The 18,607-nt window shown below is 43.1% G+C and overlaps 1 protein-coding gene across 3 annotated transcripts in view; it reads left to right on the top strand.

Moving 5' to 3' along the window:
• The window catches only part of ADAM17 (ADAM metallopeptidase domain 17), a 58,656-nt gene that overhangs the window by 16,066 nt on the left and 23,983 nt on the right, over nt 1–18,607 (top strand). For 2 of the 3 annotated variants that reach the window (NM_001099926.1, XM_021085853.2), the window contains 8 exon segments: nt 1,165–1,295; nt 2,956–3,044; nt 8,619–8,787; nt 9,648–9,781; nt 12,233–12,322; nt 14,508–14,621; nt 15,810–15,954; nt 16,064–16,152. In NM_001099926.1, the coding sequence (NP_001093396.1) occupies nt 1,165–1,295; nt 2,956–3,044; nt 8,619–8,787; nt 9,648–9,781; nt 12,233–12,322; nt 14,508–14,621; nt 15,810–15,954; nt 16,064–16,152 (961 nt within the window). 3 annotated transcript variants of the gene reach the window in all.

An 18,607-nucleotide genomic window follows, 5' to 3' on the forward strand; every position in this document is an offset into this window, starting at 1 on the left:
TTGAGAACTTGTACCAGGTAGTTTTTTTTTTTTTTTTTTTGCTTTTTAGGGCCTCACCTGCAACATGTGGCAGTTCCCAGGCTGGGGGTCGAATCAGAGCTATAGATGCCGGCCAGAGCCACAGCCCCGTCAGATCCGAGCCACGTCTGCAACCTACATCACAGCTCATGGCAACACCGGAGCCTTAGCCCACTGAGTGAGGCCGGGGGTCGAACCTGGCCACCACGGGAACTCCCACCTTGTATATGTTGATTGGCCTCCAAACCTTAGTCTTCACTGTGTGAAGTGGAGACGGCATAAAGAGCAGCTAACCCTGATTAGGTGTTCAGTAAATTATATTCAGTAGTATCAGTCTTCACCTGGAGAATGGATTTAGTGGTTGCCAAGGAGGAGTGGGAAGGGAGTGGGATGGACTGGGAGTTTGGGGTTAATAAATAACAAACCATTGTATTTGGAATGGATAGACAGCAAGGTCCTGCTGTGCAGCACAGGGCGCTGTATCCAAGTTCCTGAGGTAGACCAGGATGGAATATTACTTACATGTGTGTGTGTGTATGTTTTTTTTTTTTTTTTTTTTTTTTTTTGGTTTTTTTGCCTTTTTCCAGGGCTACACCCACGACATATGGAGGTTCCCAGGCCAGGGGTCCAATCGGAGCTGTAGCCGCCGGCCTCTGCCAGAGCCACAGCAACTTGGGATCCGAGCCTCGTCTGCGACCTACACTATAGCTCAGGGCAACACTGGATCCTAAACCCACTGAGCAAGGCCAGGGATCGAACCCGCAACCTCATGGTTCCTAGTCGGATTCGTTAACCACTGCACCACCACGGGAACTCCTTTTTTTCGTTTTTAAGACAAGCAGGACTTCAATTTTAAAACTATCCAGTTATGTTTTCTAATTTTTCAGCGTCTCCAGAAAAGGTGAATGTCTAAGTTCTTTGAGTTTTAGTTTCTTTGGTCTGCCAAGTTCTTACGGCTAAAGAAATTAGTCTGTCCTCACTGGAGGTATAACCCTCTAAGTACTTTGGTAAAATAGTAGTTATAACCTGCATAGTCTGCATTAATGTCAACTCTCCTGTCAAGTTCTTTTTTGAGGAGGTTTTACTAAATGAAAATTAGCCCCCCCCCATTTGATGTGCTTGAAGTATGTTGCATTCTTCCTTTAGGCATTTTAAATTATACCTGACATCAAGTACTGAACGCTTCTCCCAGAATTTCAAAGTCGTGGTGGTCGATGGGGAAGATGAAAGTGAGTACCCCGTCAAGTGGCAGGACTTCTTCAGTGGACACGTGGTTGGTGAGTAGGAGCTTATTTGTTTGCCCTTGTGTCTGGGGGCTTAGGTGTCTGTCTACCTTGAACTCGACTGCATGTTCTTTTTTGAGGGGAGGGAAAAGGAGTGCGGAAGAAGTGCTGTTGGTTGTCTCTTTTATTTGAGGTTTTTTTTTTTTTTGTTTTGTTTTGTTTTTTTTTGTCTTTTTGCTATTTTTCTTGGGCCGCTTTCGCGGCATATGGAGGTTCCCAGGCTAGGGGTCGAATCGGAGCTGTAGCCACTGGCCTACACCAGAGCCACAGCAACGCGGGATCTGAGCCGCGTCTGCGACCTACACCACAGCTCGCCGCAACGCCGGATCATTAACCCACTGAGCAAGGGCAGGGACCGAACCCACAACCTCATGGTTCCTAGTCCGATTCGTTAACCACTGCGCCACGACGGGAACTCCTTTTATTTGAGTTTTGTTAGGTCTGGAAGCAGAAACAGTCAAACAGGAGGAAATGGCTATGATTCAGCATGTCATACTAATGGACTACTTTGATATTAAAATGGATTTCCTCTTAAATCATGAATTTAGTAACCTCTTGTCTCTGGGGAAGGATGGTAGGCTTCTCTTAATGAGATTGTATACAAGGAAGATAGGAGACAAAATGATGGACTCTGTGATCCTATTATGTATTTAAGAAACTATATCAGGCAATTGCCGTTTACTTCTGGAAATTTTTCTGCCATAAGAAAAAAGAGAAATGGGAATTCCTGCTGTGGCACAGTGGGTTAATGATCCGGATTGTTTCTTTGGAGGTGCTGGTTCGATCCCCAGCCCTGCACAGTGGGCTAAGGATCTGGAGTTGCTGCAGCTGTGGTGTAGGTTGCAGCTCTGGCTGGGATTCAGTCCCTGGCCTGGGAACTTCCCTATGCCGTGGTTGCGGCGGAAAAAGAGAAAAAAAGAAAAGAAAGGGCACTAAATTACCCGAATAGTACAGCCAGACCTGTGTATTCCAACTCGTACCTCATACCTCCCCTTCGTTCGTTCTTACCCCCAAATAGGCCGAGTTATCCCAGAAGGAGAGCTGTACTGTTCTGTTCTTTAGCACACTCTAGACAATTCTCCCAAGAAGTCTGAGGGAAAGAGGCTGGTTCAGGTTAGAGCTGAGGCTCCTCCTGAGGAGTGAGCAAGCCCGCCTGGTTTCTGGGCCTGTGGTTCGTGGCGGTACCTCTCTGCGGAGCCTGGAGACCCTCCGCTCCCTGAAGGGCCTGGTTGACTTTTGTTAACAGTCGGATACAGTTTATTTTTTGATTTAAATGTTTTTTTTTTTTTCTTTTTTTTTTTTTTTTTTTTTTTTTTTTTTTTGGTCTTTTTTTTTTGTCTTTTTTGTTGTTGTTGTTGTTGTTGTTGTTATTGTTGCTATTTCTTGGGCCGCTCCCGCGGCATATGGAGGTTCCCAGGCTAGGGGTTGAGTCGGAGCTGTAGCCACCGGCCTACGCCAGAGCCACAGCAACGCGGGATCCGAGCCGCGTCTGCAACCTACACCACAGCTCACGGCAACGCCGGATCGTTAACCCACTGAGCAAGGGCAGGGATCGAACCCGCAACCTCACGGTTCCTAGTTGGATTCGTTAACCACTGCGCCACGACGGGAACTCCTAAATGTTTTTTAATGATGACTTTTTTTTTCTCTTAAGGTGAACCTGACTCTAGGGTTCTCGCCCACATAGGAGATGATGATATTACAGTAAGAATCAACACAGATGGGGCAGAATATAATATAGAGGTAAATCTACATGTGAATTTTTTTTTACAGGAGTGTATTTCTCTGATTTTTAGAAAGCCTTTTCTCATTAAGAAGAAGAAGGTCTTTAATTTTGTTTACTTCTTTTCTCCTTGTATTTAAAGTGGTTTTTTTTTTTTTTAAACCAGGAAAATAGATGAGTTAAAAAAAAGTTTTTTTTTTTTTACATATCTTAAGATGCTGTCCTGGTATGCACTCTGTATTTTTAAGTACTGTTAGAGAGAAAGTCACATGTGGGGTAGATAAGAGGAAAAGAAAACTTTCTTCCTCTCGTTTTTTCTTTATCTTTCTCTAATATTCCTACTAAAAGTATAAACATTTTCAAAGATGAAGGCGAACTCTTCTTTGCCTGTTTTCTGGAAGTGCTAGATTAATGAAAAGTGGATAGTTCATAGTTGGAGAAGTTAAAAGAGGAAACTAGAGGGAACTGAGGCTCTGGTCACTATTCTACAGAAATGCTAGCAAAAGAAACCAAGACCATACTGGCCACATTTGTGTGAGACACATTGCCAGGTGTCAGCTACTAGTCCAGAAGACAGAGCATTTGGCACGGATTTGTGGGTTGAAGTAGGAAAATGAGAACACTCTGGGTAGTGATGAGATCACTGAAACAGAGCACTTGCCGGAAAACCCTAGTTAGGGTGGGTCCAAATGAAAGTTTCAAGTATATTCGAGTGCTGATTGGGGATAAGACAGGGTGCTAGTGCTGTGAGTACTGTAACTTGTAATGACGTTTGCACTGCGTGGCCATTGGTCATTTATCTACCCATCATGGTGAAGAAAAAATGTCCATCTTGGGGGGTCCTGTTGTGGTGCAGCGGTAGCAAACCTGATTAGTATCCTTGAGGACTTGGGTTCTGTCCTTGGCCTCGCTTGATGGGTTAGGGATCCGGCGTTGCTGTGAGCTGTGGTGTAGGCCAGCAGCTGTAGCTCCGATTCGACCCCTAGCCTGGGAACTTCCACATGCCACAGATGTGGCCCTAAAAAAAAGCCAAAAAAAAAAAAAAGAAGGAGATGTCCATCTCTGGCCTTGCAGTGTATCTTGGTCTGTTATTGGGTAGACGCTCTGATGTCACTGTTTTGGGGAGTCGAGCAGACCAGAGGCAGAAATTGAGCACCAAGTAAATGAGCATTTGCTCTAGAACAGGCACATCAACCAAGTCTTAAATTACTCCTTCAATCAATTTTTTAAAACTACATTTATTTTAAAAATACATGCTCCCTGGAAAATTCAGAAACTAGATTACCACTAACTGGGAGATAAAACTACCATTAGTGTTTGGATGAATGTCGTTCCAGATTTTTTTCTATACATTATATACAAACTTTTTTCCTATAAAATTAGGGCCATATGATAGGTACAGTTTGTCTTCAAGCATTTTTCTTTTTTTTTTTTTTTTTTTTGTCTTTTTGCCATTTCTTGGGCCGCTCCCGCGGCATATGGAAGTTCCCAGGCTAGGGGTCGAATCGGAGCTGTAGCCACCGGCCTACGCCAGAGCCACAGCAACGCGGGATCCGAGCCGCGTCTGCAGCCTACACCACAGCTCACGGCAACGCCGGATCGTTAACCCACTGAGCAAGGGCAGGGACCGAACCCGCAACCTCATGGTTCCTAGTCGGATTCGTTAACCACTGCGCCACAACGGGAACTCCCAAGCATTTTTCATATCACTATGTAATTATGAACACTTTTCCGTGTTAGTAAATGAAGATCTAAATTAGGTGGGTTTTTTCCTTTTGCCATGGCGTGCCGTGGCTTGATGTGGAATCCGACTTAGCACACCAGGCACTGAACCTCACAGTGGCGAGAGCATCATGTCCTAAGCGCTAGATCAGGGAGCTCCCCCAAATTAGGGTTGGTTTTTTTTTTGCCTTTTCTAGGGCCGCTCCTGCGGCATATGGAGGTTCCCAGGCTAGGGGTCAAATTGGAGCCATAGCTGCCGACCTACGCCAGAGCCACAGCAACGCGGGATCCCAGCCGCATCTTCGACCAACCTACACCACAGCTCACAGCAACGCCGGATCATTAACCCACTGAGCAAGGCCAGGGACTGAACCCGCCACCTCATGGTTCCTAGTCAGATTCGTTAACCACTGTGCCACGACGGGAACTCCCAAATTAGGGTTTTTAATAAATCCTGCCTGTTGTGCCGGGGTTTTATTTTTTATTTTTTGTCTCTTCAGGGCTACACCTGTGGCATATGGAGGTTCCCAGTCTGGGGGTTAAATCAGAGCTGTAGCCGCTGGCCTATGCCACAGCCACAGCAACACCGGATCTGAGCCACTGGCCTACACCACAGTTCACAGCAATGCTGGATCCTCAAACCAATGAGTGAGGCCAGGGAACGAACCTGCATCCTCATGGATACTAGTTACATTTGTTTCTGCTGAGCCACAACGGGAACTCCTGTGCCTCGGTCTTATATCACCTCTCCCCTGGCTCAGTAGCTGCCCCCAGCACAGGTTGATTGGTTGCTTGTCAAGGCCAGTGTGGGTCGGTTGGTTCTCCACCTTGTAGCTTTGATGTCGGGACACGTGTTCCCTGGGGTTACTACAGAAGGACCCGGCTGGAGAATCCCACAGGGAATTTTGAAGGGCCAGGCTTGGAGGTGGCCTCAGTCACTTCCACTCATGTTCTAGAACTCTTGTCTGACCTGCCTGCAAGGGGGGCTGGGAAAGGTAATCTCTGGGCTTGGAAAGATTCGTGTAGGGAATGCAAGCATTGTTTTTGTCACAGTGCATGTCTTTGCTTATTTCCTTAGGATAGTCTGTTCTTTTATTTTTCCTTTTTACAGCCACACCAGTGGCATATGGAAGTTCCTGGGCCCTGGTTGAATTGGAGCTGCAGCTGTGGCCTATACCACAGCCACGGCAACACCAGATCTGAACCGAGGCTTATGGCAGCACTTAAGGATCTTTAACCCCCTGAGTGAGGTCAGGGATTGAACCTGCATCCTCACGGAGACAATGTTGGGTCCTTAACCTGCGGAGCCATAACAAGAGCTCCATGTTAATTTAATTCTTGTTTTTTGTTTTTTTTTTTTTTTGGTCTTTTGTCTTTTTGTTGTTGTTGTTGTTGTTGTTGCTATTTCTTGGGCCGCTCCCGCGGCATATGGAGGTTCCCAGGCTAGGGGTCGAATCAGAGCTGTAGCCACCTGCCTACGCCAGAGCCACAGCAACGCGGGATCCGAGCCGCGTCTGCAACCTACACCACAGCTCACGGCAACGCCGGATCGTTAACCCACTAAGCAAGGGCAGGGACCGAACCCGCAACCTCATGGTTCCTAGTCGGATTCGTCAACCACTGCGCCACGACGGGAACTCCTTAATTTAATTCTTAATCCAAAATGTGTGCATTTAGGATTCCAGTTAAATTTGCTCAGATTCTTCACTTTTCCAAATATTTCCCTTTGGGAAAATTAGAGATTCTGTTTCCATCCATACCACCTCTCTGTTTCACTAAGTACAAAAATGAACATTAATATTTCCCTGTGAGATATTTGCTGTACACTCATTAGATTTATTGAAAGACTTTTGCATGAGATTAATAATTTTTAAAATTTAAATTTAAAATTAAAATTGAAAATTGAAAAAGTGGGTGAGTTTCCGTTAGAGTCCAGCAGTAACAAACCCAACTAATATCCATGAGGACTCGGATTTTATCCCTGGCCCTGCTCAGTGGATTAAGATCTGGCATTGCCTTGAGCTGTAGTGTAGGTCGCAGATGTGGCTTGTATGCCAAGTTGCTGTGACGTCGTAGGCCAGCAGCTGCAGCTCTGATTCAACCCCTATGTATGTTGCAGGTGCGGCCCTGAGGAAAAAAAGCTTTCTTAAAAAAAAAAAAAAAATTGAAAAAGTGGTTTATTACTTAGAAGGCCACTACAGTTTTCCCCTCCAACCCTCCTAGCCCTATGAAACCACTAATCTGCTTTCTATCTCTTTATATTTGTCTTTTTGTTTCTTTATATTTGCTTGGTGATTTCATATAAATGCAGTCATACAGCATGTGGTCTTTTGCTTCTGGCTGCTTCTACTTGAAATGTTCTCAAGGTTCACCCATATTATAGCATGTGTCAAGTACACCAGTTTTTTTTTTTTTTTTTTTTTTTTTTTTGCCAAATAATATTCCATTGTTTGGGTATACCACATTTTTTATTCATTCATCAATTGATGGATTTTGTGTTGTCACCACTTTTGGCTGTTATGGATAATGCTGCTGTGAACATTTGTGAACAAGTCTTTGCATTAGCCTTTGTTTCCATTGCTCTTGGGCATGTCATGTACTGGGAATGGAGTTTCTGGGTCATATGGTAATTCTGTTTTTAACTTTTGAGGAATTGCCAGGCTGTCTTTCATAGTGACTGCACTTTGTATTCTAACTATTTTACATTTATTGCATTTTACATCACATATTATATTCTCACTAGCAATAGGTGAGAGTTTCTCCACATCCTTGCCAATAGTTGTTGGTATATGTCTTTTTTTTTTTTTTTTTTTTGCTTTTTAGGGCCGCACCCATGGCATATGGAGGATCCCAGGCTAGGGGTTGAATCAGAGCTATAGCTGCTGGCCTACACCACAGCCACAGCAACATGGGATTGGAGCTGCATCTGTGACCTACACCCCAGCTCACAGCAATGTCAGATCGTTAACCCTCTGAGCAAGGCCAGGGATCAAACCCTCGACCTCGTGGTTCCTAGTCGGATTCCTTTCCACTGCGCCAGGACAGAAGCTCCCTGTTATGTGTCTTTTTGCTTATAGCCGTTGTAGTGGATGTGAAGGAGTGTCCTCAGGTTTTGGTTTTCATTTCCTCAATGATACCGAGATACATATACACACATACACATACTTTTTTTTTTTTTTTTTTTTTTGTACAAGGTGCTTGGTTCTGATGAGTCTAGTGTCCTTACAGAAAAGAACTGTTTTTTAAAAAACAGAAACATCCTTTTGTGTTGAGTAATTGTTCAGGTGTGTTAGTGCCGATTTACCATGGCCTCACAATATTGTAAGTGTAAATTTTTTAAAGAAACAACTCTGATGTCAGCAAGTTTTAGGCATATTGTTGCAAGTTTTTAGGTTTCTCTCCTGAAAATGTGTGTTCCTTCCTGTGCATAAAGCCTATGATGGCAAGAAGATATTGACGAAATTAGAACAAAAATCCCCAAGAATGTTGTATTGTCTAACTGTTAGTCCTGTGTATTCTTCACCGAGATCAATGACAGCATGCAGTAGGCACTACATATCTATTTTTCAATGAATGAACAGAAAAGGATATGCATTTTCTTTTCTGGATTTCCTAAAGGATTTCAAAACTTGTGCAATGTACTGCTTTTTTTTTTTCATGTACAGATAAAATCAAAGAGTGAGTAATCCATGTATTTACTTACCAACATAGAAACTCTGATTAAAATTGAGATGACTTATTTTTAATAAAATGATTCGTGTGTTTACTTAACATGGAAATGTTATCTGAAAACAAGGAAAGGATGTTGTAAGAATTGAATATTTAGGAATTTTTATATTTTCCATCTCAGTTATATTTGTTTTCTATTTTAGCCACTTTGGAGACTAATTAATGATACTAAAGACAAAAGAGTGTTAGTTTATAAGTCTGAAGATATCAAGAATGTTTCACGTTTGCAGTCTCCAAAAGTGTGTGGTTATATAAAGGCGGATAATGAAGAGTTGCTTCCTAAAGGGCTAGTAGACAGAGAGCCGCCTGATGGTAAGACTAAAAAATATATTTCAAATAAGAAACAAGCATAACAGCTGTCTTCAGTAGGGGTGATTGTTAGTTGATTAAAAAAAGAGAACATAATTATTCAGTAACTGTAGATTTGGCTTGAAAATCGTTCAGAAATTCATTTTTTTTGTCTATAAGAATTGAAAACACTAGAAAATCATGGTGATAATAAAGATTGGACTTTAAAAAAGATAGAGGAAAGGGGAACTTGAATAATCTGAAGGAAAATTTTCATTTGCAGGCATTTAGAAATGACCGAATGATGCTGTGTACAAGACAATCTTTAGATAAGTTTGTAAGAAAGTCGCCAGAGAGGTCTCTCCTGTTTAGAAAGAGGATTATTGGTCTTGGTGTAGCTGAGTTCAGAGGCATTTAAAAATCATCTAGCCATCTTGGAGAAGTATTCTTTCCTCATTTTTGAAAATCTTAGAAAATATTACTAGCATTTTGGTATATAAATTCCTAAACAGTTTGGTTAAAAAAATAATCTTTTAACACAAACTAGTTTCTTAATGTTTGATTATCTGGATATTTTTACTGTTACTTGGCTAATTTGTAGACTTCTTCTAGAAGAAAATAGCACTTTATAGCCCAGCAGTAAATAGGTCATTGTTTTATTCTGTTAAGTACTTTTACGCTTTTCCTTGGTTTTCAGTTTTACAGTTTGAAAACCTTGTATTACTTTGACTTTTTTGTTTTCCTCAAAAATTTGTTTTCAAGATATTGTCGAGGATACCGAGCTCAAATAATATTTGTCTCAAACGTGTTAGATTTAAAATGTTACTGTAAAACTCCTTGTTTTGATGAATTTTGATTTAATAGTGCGTACAAATTCACATTAGAGCTTGTTCACCGGGTGAAGAGAAGAGCCGACCCCAATCCCCTGAGGAACACGTGTAAATTATTGGTGGTGGCAGATCATCGCTTTTATAAGTACATGGGCAGAGGGGAAGAGAGCACGACCACAAACTACCTGGTGAGTATGAGATGTTGCCTGAGAGAAGGGACAGAGTCCCTCGAGGGGTGGGGCCATTTAAGGGAAGGTGGCTCTGGCCTTCTCCTGTGGCACCGTGGGTTGGGGATCTGGCGCTGGTCCCTGTGGCAGCATTGGGACCACTGCCGTGGCGCAGGTTCAGTCCCTGGCCCCAGGACCTTCCACATGCTGGGGGCGCGGTCAAACGTGAAAAAAGACAACCGCTCTAATTTGAAATGTAATGAAATGAGATCTGTTTCAGATGCTCTGTGATTTCATGGAATATTTGAGGACGGTTGTCTGAAGTTCTTACATTATTGTATTTTTGTTGTTTTTTTTTAGGGCCACACGTGCAGCACATGGAAGTTCCCAGGCTAGGGGTCTTATTGGAGCTGTAGCTGCCAGCCTCCACCAGAGCCACCGCCCCGCCAGATCCCACCTCACCGCTCACAGCTCCCTGCTGAGCGAGGCCAGGGGTTAAACCCGCAGCCGCATGGTTCCTAGTCGGATTCATTTCCCCTGTGCCGTGATGGGCACTCCTCTTACGTTACTGTATAGAGATTCTAGCTTCAAAATTTTAAAAACCCTCTTCCCTTTCCCCTGAGATGGTCTCCACATCAGAATTTGTATGCATATTATGTTGAGGGGACGTTTGATAACGTCGGCCTCCCTTCTTTATGGAAGTGCGCTCTGGAACACATCACGCCATTCCGGCTGTGATCCTGTTGGTGACGTGTGGCTCTGTGCTCCTGAGTGGGGGAGAAAAGTCTTTCTGTCAACGTGTGTGTGTTGCTCGTGCTTCTGTGTATACCTCGGAGCAGATGATCAGCTTGGCCTACGCTGTGTAAAATAGCTAATTGTTGAACTACACCTGTGAAAAGATGGGACTTTCGTGGTCCTAACTATAGGGCAAGGTTAGAGATGCTGCTGCTGGATTTTTAAGCGTTTACGACTGTAATTTTGAAAGTCAGGGGGAATCATATTTCTCGGGCGTGTTTTGTCAGCATGACCTCGTTCCTCGTGATAACTGGGCGCTGACTGAGGTGACGACGTTGTTGGCGGCGGTAAAGAAGGCAGCCTTCACTCGGAGGGCAGAGCCCAGCGCAGCGGAGCCTCTCCCGCCTTTACTGTGCCCGGTCTGTGTGGTCCGGCGCCGTCCTCACCCGCTTTGCCTTCCCTTCCCTGTCAAGGGAGTCAGTCGATGGCGAGGGGTGTAGGAGCAGTGTGTGACGTCACTGCAGTTCTTGTTCCCGAATGAGAGATTCTTTCTTGAAAAGCTGCTTTCTTAGTGTGGATTTTGTATGAGGGGCTCCTAGTGTACTTCTCTGTTCATTACACAAGCGTTTGGATATATTGAGACGTCTGGTCTTAAAAATTGTATTTCTCAGTCTTACAGTTTCTTTTTTAATTTTTTTTTCTTAGTCTTTTCTAGGGCCACACCTGCGGCATATGGAGGTTCCCAGGCTAGAGGTCGAATTGGAGCTGTTGCTGCCGGCCTACCCCACAGCCACAGCCCCGCCAGATCCAAGCCTCGTTTGCGGCCTACTCTACCGCTCACAGCAACGCCGGATCCTTAACCCACTGAGCAAGGCCAGGGATCGAACCTACAACCTCATGGTTCCTAGTCGGATTCGTTAACCACTGAGCCCGGACAGGAACTCTAGTCTTACAGTTTCTGTAAGAAAAGAACAGTTTCTCAGACCTGTAACTTGCTTCGCAGTGCCCAGAACAAGCCTCATTTACCCAGTTTTTGAACCATTACATATCTTCTCTGAGGAGAAGATAGGTCATGAAGATTTTGCTCGTCTGTGGTTGGCGTCGTTCTGGGCTGTCGCGCTGTCGCTCCCCCCTCAGGATTCTCTCCTGCCCGCAGCCTCGCTCCAAACCAGAGGCCTGGAGAAAGAGGGAGGATGAGGCCTCGTCCTCTGTCCCTTTTTCCCTGGTCCTCAGTTTGGCGCCGTGCCCAGGGCGGGCCTCGGCCAGGGCGGGCATGTCTTCGTTAGCTGGCTGTGCACCTCTCCCGAAGCAGGTGAGCGTACTTGTCTAGGGAGAGTGACCAGAGTACTTCTTAGGGAACTTTTAGGAGAATCGACCATAGCTTTTAGTAGTCCGTTTTTGTAGTTGACCAGAATGGCAGTTTTTAAAAAACCCATTACTTGGTATTTTGGCTCCCTAGGCAGTTGGCCGTCAGAAATTTGGGGTGCACTGTATGTACGCCTGCTTGATTCTGGCTAACACCATTTTAGGTTTGAGGCTGGGCATGGCTTCTTCATTAGGGCTGTCCGTGTGAAGACTAGCATCTTAATGCTCGTTTTTGTAATGGGCAAAAGCTTGGTATGGTATGGTATGTCATCTAAATGGATTTTTTTTAATCCCCGCAGAACTTCTATGACGTTGCGCAGGGCGGTAAAGAGACCTAACGCCTTTCTCTCCCTCTCCCTTTTATACACACAGATAGAGCTAATTGACAGAGTTGATGACATCTATCGGAACACTTCATGGGACAATGCAGGTTTTAAAGGTTATGGAATACAGATAGAGCAGGTATTTATCAACAGATGTGGCTTGTAGTACTCAGCTAAGTTATGTGATGTAAATATTTGTCACTTGTATTTAAAACTCCAAAACTTATCTTCTGCTTTAATCATGAATAAATATTCTGAAATGCCAGTGATTCTTTATCTGAAACGTAACAGCATTTTTGATATTATTTATAGATCATGAAATATTCTGTTCTTACGTTTGTTCTTATTTTTGTGCTACTATGATCTTTTTTCCCCCTGAATTCATAGCCTTCTTATCCCTTGCAATGCTTTATTTTTCTTTGATTATGCTTAGTGTCTAGTTAGAATTTTAGCATGTGTTGTTGAATCCTTAGGAAATTGACTCAAAAATATCATGTACATTTGCAAGGCATTTATACATGCAGAACCATTATATCTCTTTTCCCAGAAATCTTCTGAGTTCTTATCTGTTAAATGTCCAGCAACGATGTATAAATGTCATCCTAAGTATATCACGTAGTAAAAATTTCTCCAAATTGTTAAGACTGATAAACAAGACTTTCTGAAATTGAGTATTGCTTTGGACAGACATTTTGACATCTAAATTAAGGGAATTATTGTCTCTATTTTTTCCAGCCTTTTTGTACTAAACTACATTCTTATAGGTTCTGCAGTGTAGAATTTATAGAATGAAAAGAAAAGAGCTTTTGAAATCATGTATCATACTTATAAATGTTAAAGTTTTATAGTACTTGTATAAAACTAAGAGAAGTATTTCCCCTTTTCCATTCTCTTTTTACTGTTTTGCATTTTCTTTTTTAAGTTATTATTTGAATAGGTAATATATACACATGGTACAAAAGCCAGTGACAAGTAAGTCTTCTCCACCTCTACCCGTTGTCAAACTAGTTCCTTCCCCAGAGACACCCACGTCCCTAGTTTCCTCCATATCGTCCAGAGATATTTTATGCATGTAGAGCATGTGTATGTTATATGTGTGTATTTGACATATTCGTGGTATGGTGTACTTTTTTGCACTTTGCTTTTTCATTTCATGAACATGCTGGTGATTATTCCATTATGGCACATATAAAGCTGCCTCACTTGTTTAAAATAGCTGCATCCTTGTTTGAGTTTTAGGAGACATAAGCTCCTTTTTGCTTTAGGAATTTGCAACCATTTGAAAAAAACTGGGTATGATAGGAGATTAAACTACCAGGCAGGGTCTTTAATGATGGTAGTGGCTGGGAGGATATGTGGTTTAGATGTGCAGAGTGGGATCCCACCGCGTGCATCCCAGATTTGATCTTGAGAACCCACCACCCAAGCTGCAGAGCCACCCCAGGGAGCTCACCACAGGGTAGCTGAGCAGGCCCCGGTATCCCTTCTGTAGGCAGGCAGATGGGAAGAGATGCCAGAAACAAGGAGCCGAGCATGGCTTTGTTCCTTTTTCAGATTTGCCAACCTTTATGTTTCCTTTCCTTTAGAGAGAAACATTTGTCCCCTTTTTTTAAAAGGAGGATTAATATGAATTTGTGGTATATGTATAAGGAAAAGCCCCATTCTTTATACTCTTATTCCTCTGGTGTGTAGTGCCTTACATCTTACTGTTTTGCATCTCTGAATCATTGACTGTGGTTGGAATACATTATCTTAGGCTCATAGAACCTAGGTTTTCATTTTTTCCAACTAAATACAGAGGGAAATAAAACTTTAAGAATACATTTATAAGTTTATAAATAATTCATTGACGTAAATGTTTTCCATACCATTTGCCTCTCAGTTTGTTTTTAAACATTAGATATTAGAAAAAAAATTAAAGGGAGTTCCTGTCATGGCTCAGCAGTAAAGAGCCCACCTAGTATCCATGAGGACACAGGCTCCATCCCTGGCTTCACTCAGTGGGTTGAGGATCTGGTGTCACCATGAGCTGTGGTGTAGGTTGCAGATGCCCCTTGGATCTGGTATTGCTTTGGCTGTGGCGTAAGCCAGCAGCTACAGCTCTGATTTGACCCCTAGCTTGGGAACCTCCATACGCTGCTGGTGTGGCCCTAAGAAGCCCCCCCTCAAAAAAAAAGGGATAGCTAGAGCTGAAGAATTTTATAGAATTTTAGCTTAAAAACATTTTTTTGAATGGTAGATGGTCTCTTTTTGAATAGCTGACAGTTTCAGTCTTGTGACTTTTTCTGAAGCGTTCTCTAAGTATTTTCTCTCTTTAAGTATAGATTCGCATTCTCAAGTCTCCACAAGAGGTAAAACCTGGTGAAAGGCACTACAATATGGCAAAAAGTTACCCAAATGAAGAAAAGGATGCTTGGGATGTGAAGATGTTGCTAGAGGTAGGTTGTGGAATCTGGATGTGATAGTGTTGACACCATTTTGTGATTTTTAAAAATTTAGGTCATGTCTGTATTAATGAGGCTGTGGCTGTGGTGTAGACTGGCAGCTGCAGCTCCGATTCGACCCCTAGCCCAGGAACTTCCATATGCTGCAGATGTAGCCCTAAATTAAAGGAAAAAAAAAAGTCCTTCAGGCTGAAATGAATGGATGGTAACAGTAACCCAAATCTAGGGGAAAAATAAAGAGCATTGGTAAATGTAACTATATAACTAAACAAAAGGTTTTCGTGAATGTATTTTTGTTTGCAACTCACCTCTGTATTGAAAAACAACTAATAAAGCAATAACTATTAGAACAGACAAAAAGATGTGTTGTATGTATGTGTGTACACACACACACACACACACACAGAGCAGAGTACTGCTCAGCCATAAAAAAGGATGAAAATTTGCCATCTACAACAACATGGATGGACTTGGAGAAAGATAAATAATATATGACATCACTTAAATGTAAAATCTAAGAAATACAACAGGAGTTCCCATCGTGGCGCAGTGGTTAACGAATCCGACTAGGAACTATGACGTTGTGGGTTCGATCCCTGGCCTTGCTCAGTGAGTTAAGGATCCAGCATTGCCATGAGCTGTGGTGTAGGTTGCAGACACGGCTTGGATCCCGAGTTGCTGGGGCTGTGGTGTAGGCTGGCAGCTGCAGCTTCAATTCGACCCCTAGCCTGGGAACCTCCATATGCCACAGGAGCGGCCCTAGAAAAGGCAAAAAGACAATCAATCAATCAATCAATGAAAAATACAACAAACTAGTGAATGCGGCAAAAAAGAAAGACTCACAGATATAGAGGACCAATTAGGGTTACCACTGGGGAGAGGGAAGGGGCAGCATAGGGATGGAGCTTGAGAGGTACAAACTATTAGGTATAATATAAGCTACCAGGATATATTGTACAACATGGGGAATATAGCCAATATTTTATAGCCGTAAATGGAGTATAACCTTTTAAAAATTGTGGATTTATATGTGGATCTGTAACATAATATCCATCAACTTCAATTTTTAAAAATTAAAAAAAAATTGCTGTCATATAGTATGGTACTGTTCTGGAATATTCAGTTGGAACATCTTTTAGTCTGATATAACTGTTAATTAAGAACTTTTTTTTTTAAATAAAGCAATTTAGCTTTGATATAGCTGAAGAAGCATCTAAAGTCTGCCTGGCACATCTTTTCACCTACCAAGATTTTGATATGGGAACTCTTGGATTAGCTTATGTTGGTTCTCCCAGAGCAAACAGTCATGGAGGTGTTTGTCCAAAGGGTGAGTTTTCCATTTGTTGTATGAATTTGTGGGAATAGCAAGCTGATTGGATTATATTATAGTTCTGTACTAAACAAGGGATTTGTCTCTGTTTTCTTTTTTCTTTTAGCTTATTATAGTCCAATTGGAAAGAAAAACATCTATTTAAATAGTGGTTTGACCAGCACAAAAAATTATGGTAAAACCATCCTTACAAAGGTACGTTCTTTTGCTTTTCTTTTTTTTTTTTTTTTTTTTGTCTTTTTAGGGCCACACCCGCAGCATATGGAGGTTCCCAGGCTAGGAGTCTAATTGTGGTTGTAGCCACTGGCCTACACCACAGCCACAGTAATGCAAGATCTGAGCCGCCTCTGTGACCTACACCACAGCTCATAGCAACGCTGGAGCTGTAACCCACTGAGCGAGGCTAAGGATCGAACCCACAACCTCATGGTTCCTGGTTGGATTTGTTTCCGCTGTGCCATGACGGGAACTCCTCTTTTGCTTTTTAAAAAAATAATTATTTATTTTGGCTGTCTTGTGGCATATGGACGTTCCCACGACAGGGATCAGATCTAAACCACAGTTGCAACCTGCAGCTGTAGGAATGCCTGATCCTTAACCCACTGTGCTGGGCTGGGGATCGGGATGTTCTAGCAATGCTGCCAATCCTGTTGTGCCACAGCAGCGACTCCTGTTCTTTCCATTTTTGAAGGAGTAGATTTTGAATTTATTGTAGAATCACCGCTATTACACATTTATGTAGGTATCTTTTTTAAAAGTAATGCCTCTTGGAGTTCTGCTGTGGCCCACTGGGTTAGGAATCCAACTACAGTGGCTCAGGTGGCTGTGGATGTGTGGGTTCGATCCCTGGCCCGGCTGGGTACAGTGGCTTGAAGGATCCGGTGTTGCCGAAGCTGCAGCTTGGAATTAGTCCCTCGTCCGGGACCCTCCATATGCCGCATGTGCGACCACACACACAAAGTAATAACTACTGTTTTTTGTTTCTGCCTTAAAAAACATGTTTTTAGTGAGAAATACGAAGAAAATAAAAAGTATAAAGAAGAAAATAATAATTAGCTGTCAAACTTCTTTTTTTTTTTTTTTTTTGTCTTTTTGCTATTTCTTGGGCCACTCCTGCGGCATATGGAAGTTCCCAGGCTAGGGGTTGAATCGGAACTGTAGCCACCGGCCTACGCCAGAGCCACAGCAACACAGGATCCGAGCCGCGTCTGCAACCTACACCACAGCTCACGGCAACGCCGGATCGTTAACCCACTGAGCAAGGGCAGGGACCGAACCCGCAGCCTCAGGGTTCCTAGTCGGATTCGTTAACCACTGCACCACAACGGGAACTCCCAAACTTCTTTTGAGACCAGTCAGGATCATTGCTTTTCCTGAGGACATCCCTTCCGAAGCCTTTCATCCTGCACCTCCTGACGGGACTGCTATCCAAAGTATATAAGGAATATACTAAACCCTCAGCAAGAAAAAAAAGAACAACTCAATTTAAAAAAAAGGCAAAAAGTTCCCGTCGTGGCGCAGTGGTTAACGAATCCGACTAGGAACCATGAGGTTGCGGGTTCGGTCCCTGCCCTTGCTCAGTGGGTTAACGATCTGGCGTTGCTGTGAGCTGTGGTGTAGGTTGCAGAGCGGCTGGGATCCCATATTGCTGTGGCTCTGGCGTAGGCCGGTGGCCACAGCTCCGATTCAACCCCTAGCCTGGGAACCTCCATATGGCGCGGGAGCGGCCCAAAGAAATAGCAAAAAGATGAAAAAGTAAATAAATAAATAAAATTTAAAAAGGCAAGAGATCTTAATAGCCACGTTCCCAAAGAAGATACACAGATGGCAAATAAACATACAAAAAGATGCTCAACCTTCCATGTTATTAGGCAATTGCAAGTCAAAACAGTGTTGAGATACCATTATCTGACTATTAGAATGGCTAAAATCCAAAATACTGATGATGCCAAATCCTAATGAGGATGTGGAGCAACGCAAATTCTCACGCGTTGCTGGGAATGTGAGATGATGTAGGCACTTAGGACGGTCTGGCAGTTTCTTAGAAAACTAAACCTACTCTTCATAGGGTGCAGCACCCGTGTTCCTTAGGACTTACCCAGAGGAGTCCTCACACAAACCCACGGACGGATGTGTACGTGGTTTTGGTGGTGATTGCCAAGATTTAGAAGCAGCCAAGGTGTCTGTCAGTAAGTGAGTGGACAGACTGATACATCTGGACAATGGAATAGTACTCAGCAACTTAAAAAAATAAAAATAGCTATCAAGTCATAAACAGACATGGAGGAACCATAAATGTATATTATTGAGTAAAGGAAGCCACCCTGAAGAGGTGACTTTCTGTTGGATTCCATCTGTGTGACATTCTGCTAAAGGCAGAATCATAGAGGCAGTGAAAGTGGAGTGGCTGCCAGTAGTGGAGGGAGGAGTGAGCAGGCAGAGCGCAGACCATTCTGTGTACATGAATCACGGAGATAAGACATCTGTCAAAACCCACACAAATTCCAACACAACGAGTGAACCTTCATATAAATAACGGACTTTGGGAGCTCCCCTTGTGGTACAGTGGTCTGGCTTGTCTCTTTTGGAGGCACCCCTTCAACCCCTGTCCCTGAGCAGTGGGTTAAGGACCTGGCATTGCTGCCGCTGT

The sequence above is a fragment of the Sus scrofa genome, chromosome 3 (assembly GCF_054392235.1).
Source record: "Sus scrofa isolate SSC_HxYL_T2T_F1_AM1 chromosome 3, Sscrofa_HxYL_maternal_Yorkshire_Landrace_v2.0, whole genome shotgun sequence".
NCBI lineage: Eukaryota > Metazoa > Chordata > Mammalia > Artiodactyla > Suidae > Sus > Sus scrofa.